Source organism: Phlebotomus papatasi, chromosome 2 (assembly GCF_024763615.1).
Source record: "Phlebotomus papatasi isolate M1 chromosome 2, Ppap_2.1, whole genome shotgun sequence".
NCBI classification, from domain to species: Eukaryota; Metazoa; Arthropoda; class Insecta; order Diptera; family Psychodidae; genus Phlebotomus; species Phlebotomus papatasi.
The window spans coordinates 43000523-43014017 of NC_077223.1; the positions used below are offsets into that span (position 1 = coordinate 43000523).

The following is a 13495-nucleotide window of genomic DNA, read 5'->3' on the forward strand; positions in this document are numbered from 1 at the left end:
ACACTTAGTATATTGGATAAGAAATATTGGATTCGATGCACTTGCTTAAAATATTACTTTAAAAAATGCTCAAAATCGTTAATTCAAATCGAATAATTACTTTTTTTCGACTCTATACGTAGCAGCAGTAAAAATACAAGTAACTTTGCAGCTCATTTATTTCATAAATCGCGAAAAATAGCGATTTCAATTTAAGTGACGAAAAGTGGGGCACTGGCACTGGCGAGAAGTGGTGATTCCACTCTAGCAAAAAACGGTTTACACTTTCTTCTTTTGTTCATTTATAATTTAAGTGCTGAATGGTTAAAGATATTGACCTGAAGTCTTCGGACGATCCGCCATAAGTCCATTGGAAGATTATTAATACGACCATCATTTCCACGGTATACCTCCCCTTCATCTTCCGAAATAATCCGTATTACATGTTTTCTTGTAATCACAAGAAATACGATTTTGGCGGTGAACTGGAAGGTTGGGAAGAAATGAGGGTCATGTTTATAAGACTCAGTTTGACTTATTAGGGGGTCATCTGAAAACTGCAAGTCGAAATCTCTAACCTAACAGAACAAGAAGAAAATGAGAAAAATTGGTTATATTGCCATTTTTGTGAAGTTTAGAGCCGTAGTTAATGTCATAACGAAAAGAACAACTAACAATCTCTTCCTTTATACCAGAGGCGTGCAAGAAACTTTGAAACCGAATAAACGTCAAATGAAACATGTACGTCAATGGTCAAAACGCTGCCAGAACAAACTTATTTTGACGTTTATTCGGTTTCAACGGTTCTTGTACATCTCTGTTTTATACACTAAAAGTTTAAACCTTTAAGGACGAGAAGGTCAAAAACTGGGAATCAGAAAAAATCACTTTTTCTGGCTTCTTAGAGCAAAGCATAATTTTATAAGATCGCAGGAAAAATTTCATTTTTGGGTCACCGGTGACCCAATCGTCCATAAAGGGTTAAAGAAATTCTAGTTAATAACGTTAATTGCATTAGAATTTTTAAAAATTAGGTATCTACCGGAGCTCTTCTAAAAAAAGTGAAAAGGGAAATTTTTAAGACACCATTTCCTTATCTTAATATTATAATTAATATTATTATTATTATCTTAATACCTCAATATTGCCCAACGCACAATAACTTTTGTTATGTAAACATGTTTTTGACATTTCAATGAGAGTGAGTGAGATCTAGATCTAGTAATCTCGCTCACTCTCATAGCTAATATTGAAAACATTTTTACAAACAAAAATTATTGTGCGCTGAGCATATTATCGCACGGAGAGTATTATACTTAAGATATTTACTAATAATAAAAAACGTAAAATCATTCCTTAATCTCCAACTTTTGCCCAAATATACGACTTTTTTTGAGTCAGAGGGTGTAAAATTTATGAGTTAATTAAATATAATATTTTTCTACTATTGATTTGAATTTGCTAATGAAACATAAAATAATACCCCTTTCTTACAAAATTTCACATTTTAATAGATTTTGGTCACACTCCAATAGAGTCAACGAATCCAATAGAGTCAACAGGCCTGGAAATAATTAGTTGACTCTATATAGGTCCCACTGTAGTACTTTTTGGATTTTTCATTAATAGGTCTCAGTCGTATCGTACACATAAAATCGAAAATATTTCATATAATGAATTACAGTACGACTCAAATAGTTAACGTATTTGCTTCTTATATTTCGCCAATATTCTAAGTTATTACTTGTTGTAGTTACTATTTCAATTGTTAAAGTTGTCTCAGGTTCTGACTTAACAAAAGTAGTTTAAAAGTTTGACATTAAACCTGAAATTTTACATATTTTTCACGATGTTTTAAAATTTTTAGGGGTTTACTCTATCGGAGTCGTACTGTAATTTCCTCTACTAAAAATGGCATTAAAACGCCTTTAATATTGATGATACTTGTTGACGATTTCCAGAAAAGACGTCGTGTAATTTGTTTTTCATTTTTGGATATGTTATATAGGTTGCATAGGCGGACATTCTGTCTAAGTAAATACCGTTGAATCATTCCTAATATCGATTTTCTAAGGTCAAAGATCAAACTGGCTATAGAGAGAGTATTTTTTATCAAATGGAGTCATTCTAGGAATCGTTAGAAAGGTTTTGGAATTAGTGACAAGTCTAAACCTGTTTCAATCGGTAGTGAACCGGTTATGAACCGATAATCTATTTTAATCAAAAATTCAATTGTTTTTTTTCTAAACTATTGAGAGCGGACTCTTGACTGATATATAAATCAGTTCAAATCAGTTATGAACCAGTAAGCGGTAGATGAAAGTAGTTTTAAAGTGTAATATCCAAAATTTTAATCAATGATTCGAGCATTCTACAAAGCATGAGACGCTTCGCCACCCTCTTTCCTGACAAAATTTGATTTTTTACTATCCAAAATTATTCTTTAGTGCCCATCTTTTTTGTCATGAAATAATAATATCAGCTAAAGTTAGATATGATGAAAATTTCAATTAAAATATACTTTTCAGGACAAATTCAACATAGCTGAGAGAACACGTATTCTGGAAATAGTGGGTTTCAGCATATCTTTAACAGCACTGATTGTCTCCTTGATAATCTTCTGGCGGTTTAGAAGCCTGAGGAACAATAGGACACGCATCCACAAGAATCTCTTTGTAGCAATGGTGATTCAAGTACTAATCCGATTGATACTCTACATTGATCAGGCACTCATCCGGGCTAATTATGGTGATGGAACAATGGGCCGCCAAGGCATCGATAACACGGTTTGTATTTCTAAATTATTTATTTATTACAATCTGAAAATCTGGTGCTTCACATTGAACTTGAGAAATCTTTGGAAAGAATTGTGTTTAGTTAATCATGAGAATTTTCATGCACCTTTTTACACGAAGATTTTCATCTCAGATTTACCGCACATTTCCGTTTTCCGTGGATTTTATTACACCCAATTTTTGAATTATTGTTGAGCATACTCGAGCTATGTGCTGACTAACCCCCCTGAGTCACGTTTAACATAAAGCACACAGTGGATGCCCCTTTTCTTTCCAGCTGTTCTTGCCACCATAAACACCACAAGGCATGATGAAACTTTAATAATTTTCGTATTCCATGGTGATGATAAAAATTTCAAAACACACATTTTGTCCTTTTTTTTGCATCTTTGGAGAGTAATCGAGAGATTTTCTAACTGATGACTCTCAAGCACGGATTTTTCCCACTTTAGCAGATTTTATCTTTTATCTGCACACATCAGTATTGAAGCGCAAATGTAGTTAATGGATATTTTCTCTTTGAATTGCTATACAAGAGGACTCAATTTGAAAACGAAAAAACCACTCAAAGATTCCTTGCACACTCCTCGAATAGACAACTTTTGGTATTTCTAAATCTGTCCTACTGTATTGCAAATAATGGTCATACAACGTTATTTCCTCATGTTTGAAAAACATTTTTTTATACAATAAAAAAACAATGCATATGGCAAGAAATCATAGTTCGAACAAATGTTTAAGTTTATGGTACTGCATGAGTCAAAAAAGATTAAAAACAGCATATTTTCTCTAATTTTTTTACAACATAATAAAAAAGGAATATCAAAGCGTTCCGAAGAGTTCTCAAACTAAATACTTTCATACCATTTGTCGTTTACCGGTTCTCAACCGACTTCAACCCATTCATAAATCACTTAAAACATTCCTGAAGTAATATCATTGAATTTCGGATAAAAATTAGTTAATTTGTTGTAAATCGGTTCATTACCGATTCATAATCATTTGGAATCGGTTTAAGTCTATCAGTAATTCCAAGACCTTTCTAACGATCCCTAACATGACCCTATCCAGTTAAAAATACTCTCTCTAGAGCCATTTTGATCTATGACCTTGAAAAATCGTTATTAAGAATGATTCAACGGTATTTACGTATATGAATAACCTATAAAACATATCCAAAAATGAAAAAGAAATCTCACGATGTCTTTTTGAGCATTCCTTAAAAAAACATGATTTTGTTAGGGAAGGGTATGGGTGAGGGAAAATGAGGGACATGGTCGCAAAGTCGACTTATGGGGGTCCCACGAAGGTTCCATGTCTCTATCACTAATCGTTTGGGCTTAAGGTGTGCTAACGGATACACGTACAGATGCACAGACGGACAAACAGCATTACATCATTTCTCAGAAATCGTCTGAAACTTGAAGATATATTCAGCATAGAGATCCTGCGGGGCTGAAAGGTAAAAATTTTGGGGAGTGAAAAAATTATGGGACTATCTATATTGCTCCCTCTGTGGAGTTCGAGCAGTAAAAATAGAGAAAATATTCTGTTTTTAAGTCTTGGTGGCTCACGTAACCCCTTAAGCAAAATGGTTAGAGATAGGAACTTGTAGTTTCTGGGAAATTTTCTTTAAGTAGGGTAAGTGTGCCAAATTTCGGCATAGTTGCATGCAAGCGTCAAAGTCTCAAGTTTGAAATGGAATATTTTAAATACAAATTGATTTTTTTCCTCTTAAAAAGTGTTGCTTGGAACCTTGTAAAGAGTTTACCGTCTTTATTTACTCTAAAATCATTCTTAATATATTTTAAAATGAATAAAAATATAGACATAGCTTTGGTGCCTTATTTCGGCCACCTTCAATCTCATAGTTCCTTGCCCTTCCAGAATTCTTCCAATGTTTTTTCACGTCATCTCGTTTGTCGAAGCTACATTTTTTGTTATTCTTTTGCATTGTATAATCTCTAGAGTGTGTAAAATCTAAAAGTTCATGGAAATTCTAGGAACAAAAAAGGTGGCCGAAATTGCAAGCTGGCCGGAATTTGGCACACTTACCCTAAATTTGCACATTTTGAGTTTTGAGAGTCTAATTTTTTCTGTTTTTTTTTTCGGTTACGATCATTCGTTTTTCTTGCTTATTCTTCATTTCATGTAGGGAAAACTGGGGCACCACCAAACACGGTGTAGCACTAAACACTAATTTTTATTTCTAAACTACTTGGACTATCCCGGCTATTTCTTCACTGAACAAGCATCTCTATAGTGCCTATAAATTCCTATAGGCCTTGTCCTAAGAAGTCGAATATCTGATTAAAAAATCGCAGTGTTTGGTGCTACCCCGTGTTTAGTGGTGCCCCAGTTTTCCCTATCTCTTTTTCTTCTATTCTTTTTCTTTTTTATTTTTTTTCTTTATCAAACAATATAAGAGGGGTGTACCTATATATTTGAAATAAATATAAATATCATGTCTTTAAAAGGCTTAAAATGACATTCTTAGTGACTTATTACTTGTTTATAAATTCTCAGCCCTTCCTCTGCGAAGCGTGTTACATTTTATTGGAGTACGCTAGAACAGCAATGTTTATGTGGATGTTCATCGAAGGTCTCTATCTTCACAACATGGTAACAGTGACGGTCTTCCAAGTGCAATTTCCCTTCGTGAGCTACGTGATTATAGGCTGGGGTGGCCCCATCATCCTGACAGCGCTTTGGGGATTTATCACGGCCAAATATAAATCTCATCAGCAGTGCTGGTGGGGCTATAATCTCACGTATTACTACTGGATCCTCGAAGGACCTAGACTTACGGTCATCCTGGTAAGCACCGCTCTTAATATTAAAAATGACCTATAAGGGGCTACCTGGGTCACAAAGGCTAAAAAACAACATATTTTCTAAAGTTAAATGCGTTTACACACTAATTAAAATAGTTCTTTTTTAAAGAAAATTTTCCCGATCATTGTAGTAAGAAACGTCAAATTTTTTTTTTTAAAAATAGACAAATTTTGATGAAAATTGCTTCTAATATTTAGCTTCGCAATTGGTTTGTTAAGCTAAATTATATCATAATAAGGTCCAGTTTATTTTTTCTCATATTTAAAAATATGAGAAAAAGCCCAATTTCAAAGCTGCCTCACTTCCCCTATCAGATGGGTTGAAATCGTACTTGAACGAAAGATTTTTTGTTTCTTTGATGGCCCAAAAATATAAGTTTCTTGTTTTTCAAAAATCCTTCGTTCAAGTACGAGTTTAATTCTTCTGCTAAAAAATAATAGTTGAGTTTTTGACTTCTAGTAAATCTACTCTCAGTATATTTGTCTTCCGTAAAGCAATTTATTCAAAAAAAAGTCTCGGAATATCTAGCACCAACTAAGGTAAAGTGCTCTCAAGTCGACCGGTTCCTCAATTCGACCGGTAGAGTTATTTATTCAAATTATTTATATTTGCACTAATATTTGGCGTATGATCTAACATTAATAGGTCAATTATTCCATAAATAAATACGAATCAGTGACAATTTTATAGAAATTCATCATTAAAATATTTAAATATTGACCACCGGTTGAGTCGAGGAACCAGTCGACTCGAAGGCACTTTACCTTACTGAATTTTGAAAATCTTTCAACGAAAGTGTCAGAAAATATAATCTAATTTTGTACCTTTATGTTGTATTTCGTGAACCATCTGTAATATATGATCATAAATTAAAAACAACTTTATTTGAAACATAATTAAATAGAATGGAATAAAAATAAATAGAATAAATAATTATAAATTATTATAAAAAATTAATTTTCATTAATGTAAAAGTAATACAAAGGCTCCGCTTTAGGGCAGAATCACATTGACAGTAAAATGCTCACCGTCACCGTCAAAGCTCTCACCGTATTTCGTTGATTTACGCATTTTCATTGCAATTGTAACGTAAATTTTCCAATACGATATTACCTTGTCTCATACTCGGTGGCACTAGGTGAAAATAATATAAGAAAATTGAATAAATAAAGCAAAAATGCGATAAACGGTAAGCAAAACAAAAAACTGTAGGATTTTTTTGCTACAGTTTTTCGTACAGTTATTTTCTCACCGTTTATCGCATTTTCGTTTTATTTCTTCTATTTTCTTATATTATTTTCACCTAGTGCCACCGAGTATGAGATAATGTAACACGGTAATTGAGAACTTGCGTAAAAATTACAATGAAAATGCATAAATCAACGAAATACGGTGAGGGCTTTGACGGTGACGGTGAGCATTTTACTGTCAATGTGATTCTGCCCTTACTCAGTATTTTCATATAATTTGAGAATTTAGAAATAAATTCGATATAAAAAAATTCGTTAAATCGCGATGACATCAATTATGATATGATAATCACACATATTTCCTTTCTTAAATGTTAATTGTATGAATATATCACATTTTTACACACTATATAAGGTTGTTAAATTTAGTCCTTTACTTTATTAGTACCTTTTTCAATTTTTATTTTTTTACTGAATATTTTATTAAAAAAAACATATTGAGTTAAGTGGATTTAAAGCATAATCTACTACGGAATCAAAAATTCAAAATTAGATTACCTTCTAAGCGAGGTTTCATTTTTTTGCTAATATAGGGGAATTCATTGCTAATAGAATTTTCTTGCCAAAAATAACTTCTGATAAATGGTTTGGAAAAAGAAACAATTTTTTATGAGATTAAATGGTTTTTGGCAAAGTTGTAGAGCGATAAAATTCTTTTCAAGCTGGATTAAGTCATGGATTATAAAGACCAAGCATCGCACATAGGAACTCGGGCAAATTTGGAAAGTTGTTTTAATCTCTTTAGAATCTATAGAAAACTTTTTCTAATTACATTATGCTAACTGTATCAATATTGTCAAAACGAACAACTCCTTCTTGCTATTTTTCGAAATGTTATACACTTTGAAAATTCAATTATTTTTAGAAACGTAATTTCAGCTTTTGTTAGCAAAATTTATTTTATCAAGAATGGGATGATTTGGCAAACTTTAGATTTTAGATCATTAATTCGTATAGAATTCTGGGGCAAAAAATCATTAAACGTATATTTTATGTTTTCAGTAGTTACCATTGGATCCGAGAAATTTTTAATCCGAATAATTGTACAACCATTTTTTTTACTCTATAACTTTTCCGACGACCATTTTCCCAATTGAAAATTTCATAGAAATAGACAAGATTATAGAAACACACATTACTGTACAATTTTTAAAAAATAAATTAGGTCTTATTCTCAGAATAAATCTGTGTCAGTTTTGATATAAATATAAAATAATTATCCTCAAATTGAATAAAAAGAATGTAACCGGGAACTGATTTCTCGGGCGATGCACGCATTTTTGTAACGTATTTAATCACTTCACGCTTTTTTTGTTTTTTTTTTTCTAATTAGTAGCTCGTTATTAAATTGATGTCCCATTGCATGGGGTTCACCAAAAAAAACCGCTAAAAATATTTTCTTGCTTTTGTGGAAGAACATTTTTTATTATAGCGGCCCTTAGTGGTCGGACAAGTAAAAAGAAAGTTCAAGATGTACTCACTAAATGAAACCCTCAGATTCGAGCTTTTCACTGATCTTGGAAATTTATTTTTTCACACCCTAGCACTGTACTTCATCATTAAACACTATTCACTTCAGTTCTTGGCCAAAAAGGTCATCCTGGCCTTAAGAACTGTACACCAAATTTTATTTGCACTCTGGAGAACAAATAAAAAACACATGTATTCAGGAAACTCGATTACATTTCAATTTTTAATATTATTTTACTTTCTCCTTTAAAAAAATGTTCTAGCACGTCATCTCCGTGTATTACTCTGGGATCTTATTGAAATATGCTGAAAAGAAAATATTAAAAAAAAGGGGAATGGCAAAGCGTCCCAGGCTTTGTGAAGTGCTCGAACTCGTGACTTATCTACACACAGAAAAATTTTGACTCTAAATTTAAGAATATATAACATCCTGGAAACTTAAATTGGACGTGAATCCCCGAGGCGTTTAAGTTTAGAAGCTCTGAGCGAAAGAAATGGGCTAGAATCCCTAGCTCTTTCAAGTTAAGAGATCGGGAACTTAAGTTCAGCATTAGCTGGAAAATGAAAAAATGTCTACAGATTTGCAAATTGCAACTAAAACTAAATGATCAAGGATTTACAATTAGGGCATTGGCATTCATTGGATGGGATTTGAAATTAAATTCCTGGGTGTTTCTGTTTAAGAATTTTCCATTTTTCTGTGTGTACTAACTATATCTAAAAAAATTGAATTATTTACCGTTTACCGGTTCTTAACCGTTTTGATCCGATTTATAAATGTCTCAAAAGAGCCTCCAATTCTCGATAGAAAAATTGCTTATGGGTTCATAACCAGTTCATTACCGGTTCACAACCGATTTAAACCAATTTATAAATGGCATTGAATAAACGAGCAGTAAAAAGTCAAATTTGGTCAGCAAAAAATTCGAAATGATCAGTATAAAATAAAAAAAATGGTCAGTAAAAAATAAAATTTGATCAGTAGAAAATCAATAGTGGTTAGCAAAAAGTAAAAAGTGGTCAGTAAAAAATAAAAATTGTGTTTTTTGGAGATTTTTAGTTTCGTACTTTGGGACAACGAAAAATTTTCTGCGCTTTGGGAAATTTTTAGTTTCGCCTTTGGGACAAAGGGAAATTTTCTGAGTTTAGGGAAGTTATCAGTATCGTTTATCGGGGCAAAAGGAAATAAACCTAAAAACTAAAACTAAGAACCTCCAGTTTCGTACTTTATTTTTTATTTATTTCCAAAATGACGGGACGTCATCCATTGGATAGTCTCCCGTAGTTTCGTACTTTGGGGCAAAGGGAAATTCTCTGTGGTTTGGGAAGTTATTAGTTTCGTCCATTCATTGGGGCAAATGGAAATTTTTTGAGAAAAAGGAAATTTTTGGAAAGTTATAAAATATAAAATATACTTGTGCAAAATGTGTTACAGACAAAATTTATGAAAATTGTGAAAAATGTATGAAAGACAAGATTTCCAAAGACGAAGTTTTCAAAAAACAAAAGTTACCGAAGATAAGGATTCCAAAGAAAAAACTGGGAAAAAACAAAAGTGTAAAAACCAAAATGGAAAAAACGAAGATCCCGATCCCGAAGGAAATGCACTTCTACAAGCTGATTTAGGATTATCACTGGCTTAATTCTTCGCTGACCAATTTATATTTATTACTGACCAATTTTAATTTTTTACTGACCAATTTTAATTTTTTACTGACCTTTCTTAATTTTTTGCCGACCACATTTCATATTTTACTGACCACTTTTAATTTTTTACTGGCCACATTTAATTTTTTATTGTTTACTTTTAATTTTTTACTGACCAATTTTTATTTTTTGCTGACCATTTTTGATTTTCTACACTGATCAAATATAATTTTTTACTGACCAATTTTTATTTTTTACAGACAACTTTTAATTTTTTACTGACCATATTTAATTTTTTACTGTTCACTTTTAATTTTTTACTGACCAATTTTTTATTTTACTGACCACTTTTAATTCGTTACTGACCGATTTTTATTTTTTACTGACCACTTTTAATTTTTTACTGACCTCTTTTAATTTTTGGCTGACCAATTTGTATTTTTTACTGCTCCTTTTTAATTTTTTGCTGACCACTTTTTATTTTTTACTGCTCGTTTTTAATTTTTTACTGTTTTTTTTAAATTTCTTTTTGCTGCTCATTTTTAATTTTTTACTGATCAACTCGAATATATCTACTGATCAATTTTACAGACCAAATTTAACTTTTTACTGACCATTTGTTTTTTGCCAATCTTTTTTACCTTGGAAGATATTGAATTTTGATTTTTTCGATTTGTGACTTTTTGCCCCAGCTACCCCTAATAAATAATAATATTCTTATATATTTAAAATTGTTTTGGTGCACTTAGTCATAGTCTTACATCTAGTCATAGTCTCTTATCATTTAAATTTAAATGGTGAAAATATTTTTTTAACGCAGGGCAGGGAGATGCTATCAAACACGTGCTTTACCGATCTCTGAATTTAAATTCTTTACATTAATTCACTACAAGCACGATTTTTTAATGTAGTGCAACTATCTGAGAAAAGAATTTGTCATCCAGAATTTAAATTAGGGAAGAGAATCAAGGAAAATATTATCAAAATCGACGCAGTGTCAAATTGTCGACATAACTTAGAAGAACCTAATATTTTTCTGACTACATTTCGATGACAGCATTTAACTTAAAAAAAAAGGACGATTGTTTTAATGGTTTCAATCGACTTTAGGGGTATAATGGAATAAAAACTATTGAAAAAAGTTAAAAATGAATTATTTTAGCATTTTCAAGTGAATAATATTTTTCTGGCAGCTAAACTTCTGCTTTCTGCTCAACATCATTCGAGTTCTCGTTGTGAAACTCCGTCAATCTCATACAAGTGACATCGAGCAGGTGAGGAAGGCAGTAAGGGCAGCTGTTGTCCTGCTACCTCTGCTGGGAATCACGAATATCTTATCAATGACGGCGGCACCACTGACCAAATCCGTCTTGGAATTTGCACTGTGGTCATATACCACCCACTTCCTCACGTCCTTTCAGGGCTTCTTCATCGCCCTCCTGTACTGTTTTCTCAACGGCGAAGTACGTTCGGCCCTTCTGAAGAGCTTTCGCTCCTACCTGGACTTTCGAGGCGGTTGGGCTAACACTCAGCAACCACCCCGACGACAGTCATTCTACAGTGTCGCCTACACGCCAGCTGTATCGGTACCCAATAATATCGCAAATAATGCAACCTACATTCAGAGATTCACATAATTTTACAGAAAAGTGCAAGTGAACAAGGAAAAATCTGTACAATTTTACACAAGTTATTAAAGGAGCTTTTTTGTGCAAGAAAATTGAGATTTGTTAATTCAAAAGACTTCGATAGTGTCTACAAAAGGGATAATTTATTCATTTCAATTAATACATCTAAATTAAAATAAAATTACAAACTAAACCCTATCCTAGATACTTATTTGTACGACGGCCTGAATGAAAGAAATTTCAATTTCCCTGAATAATTTTGAGAGAGAGGAATAATTTTACTGCAACATTATTCAGCATCACAAAGTATCTAATTCCGGAGGAAGAGGAATTTTCTGGGCAATGGCAAATTTTCTCAGAGCCTCAAATTTGCTTTTCCAAGTCTCAACATCTTCTCGGATTTTCCTGTTATTCTCTTGCATAATTTCCATATCATTCCACTCCTGAGACTTTTCTGTCTCTAGTTCATCCTTCTGTTCGATCCTCTTAATCCGGCAACTTGCAGCATACCCGCGATTCTTAAGTGTTCTCCGTCTCTGTTTCATTCTTACAATCTCCTCTCTAGTTAGTCCTCTCAGCTTCAGTGTTCGATTGAGATCTCGAACAGAGATTGAAACCAACTCATCGTCACTGATGTCCGGAATGGGACAAGGTGACAGAGGAGCCTGCAAATGGGAAAGACTCTTTGTCAATTTTAAAGCATTTCCATGACTCTCTTCTGCCCATACCTGAGCACCCTTGCGTTCCCTTTTTGACTCCTGTGGCATCATGAATCTCTCCTGTATTCACTGTGAAGCCTCAATCAAGCTGAAAATCGTCAAAAAATCTTATTTTGTCGATGCATTAAAAAGTGCAAGTCATTCTGCTTACAAAGAAATGTACTTTATCACTTTGATTCCACTAAATTTCGTTACAAATCTCTTTGTATACTTATTCAGAATCTAATTTGAATGCTTTTGCCTAGATTAATCATTAAGAAAACTGAGAAAATCCACAATATAAAGATTTCTTTTAGAAGAATATTTTCCAACACCCCGAAATTTTACCACGCTGAAATTTTTACCAAACTCAAAATCTTAACCAAAACTGAGCAATTTTAAAATGACCGTTAATACACTGTAAAAGTTCTACACAGTAAAATACAGAGTTAAATGTAGTAAATAGAGGATAAATTAAGCTAATTCAAAACCTGTTCCAAATGGAAACTTTTCGCATCTCCAAATGGAAACACCATGATAAATGCAGTATTCAATTTTTATTTTTTATATTTTCTATACTTCAGTTCCATTATTTAGTTAATTTTATTCCAAATAAATTGAAAATCAATTCATATTCACAAATTTTAATTTATGAATTTCTCAGAAAAATTAAAAGTGTACGTTTTCACCATCAAATTTTTCATCTATGAACCATGTTTTCTAATGAAAAACACAATTAGGCTGATTGTTCTTTATTCGTTTTTTTTATACATTTGTGTACTATTTTTTGCCAGAATTATGTGAAATTAAGTGTTAATCTATACTGGGAACGGTACGTGAAGTTTTCAAATGAAATAATAACCTATTTCATCAACATAAAGAGCTTTTCTGAAGTATCTACAAGTGCTTCAATAGGAAACCCCGGAAATATGATTTTTTTTTTGGAGAGATTTTCTTATTGTTTTAGATGGGAAAGAAGAAAATACCAGGAATAAAAACAAATCCTGCGCTCAAGAGCAACTCAACAATGTTTTGGAAGCCTTTCGTCGGGGTTTCACTTACACTGTTTGTCTCCAATTAGAAATTTTCCCTTGTCTCCATTTGGATTAATATCGTCAGTTAAATCAGCATTTATCGTAACTTCATTTTTGCGATTTTGGGATATATACATATTTGGAATCAGCGTAATTTTG

General features: G+C 32.4%; 3 protein-coding genes across 6 annotated transcripts in view; 1 reads left to right on the forward strand and 2 right to left on the reverse strand.

Moving 5' to 3' along the window:
- LOC129801167 (PDF receptor) overlaps nucleotides 1-11696 on the forward strand; it is a 36895-nt gene extending 25199 nt beyond the window's left edge. For both annotated transcript variants that reach the window (XM_055845948.1, XM_055845946.1), the window contains 3 exons: nucleotides 2508-2765; nucleotides 5301-5591; nucleotides 11170-11696. In XM_055845948.1, coding sequence (XP_055701923.1) covers nucleotides 2508-2765; nucleotides 5301-5591; nucleotides 11170-11613 — 993 coding nt within the window. In that variant the 3' untranslated portion in view covers nucleotides 11614-11696. The remainder of the gene's footprint in view (nucleotides 1-2507; nucleotides 2766-5300; nucleotides 5592-11169) is intronic.
- Nucleotides 1-13495, reverse strand: part of LOC129801176 (40S ribosomal protein S12) — a 422333-nt gene that overhangs the window by 382609 nt on the left and 26229 nt on the right. The window lies entirely within an intron of this gene.
- On the reverse strand, nucleotides 11726-12659 carry LOC129801175 (transcription factor MafK). Of its 3 annotated transcripts, none has more exons than XM_055845958.1 (3): nucleotides 12475-12659; nucleotides 12333-12411; nucleotides 11726-12269 (listed from the first exon to the last, which is right to left on the reverse strand). In XM_055845958.1, the coding sequence occupies exons 2-3, from the start codon at nucleotides 12372-12374 to the stop codon at nucleotides 11904-11906; spliced, it is 408 nt and encodes a 135-aa protein (XP_055701933.1). In that variant the 5' UTR covers nucleotides 12375-12411; nucleotides 12475-12659; the 3' UTR covers nucleotides 11726-11903. The 3 variants fall into 3 exon arrangements, with proteins under 3 accessions (XP_055701933.1, XP_055701932.1, XP_055701931.1); XM_055845957.1 differs by having other exon boundaries at nucleotides 11726-12287; nucleotides 12475-12651; XM_055845956.1 differs by having other exon boundaries at nucleotides 11726-12411; nucleotides 12475-12650.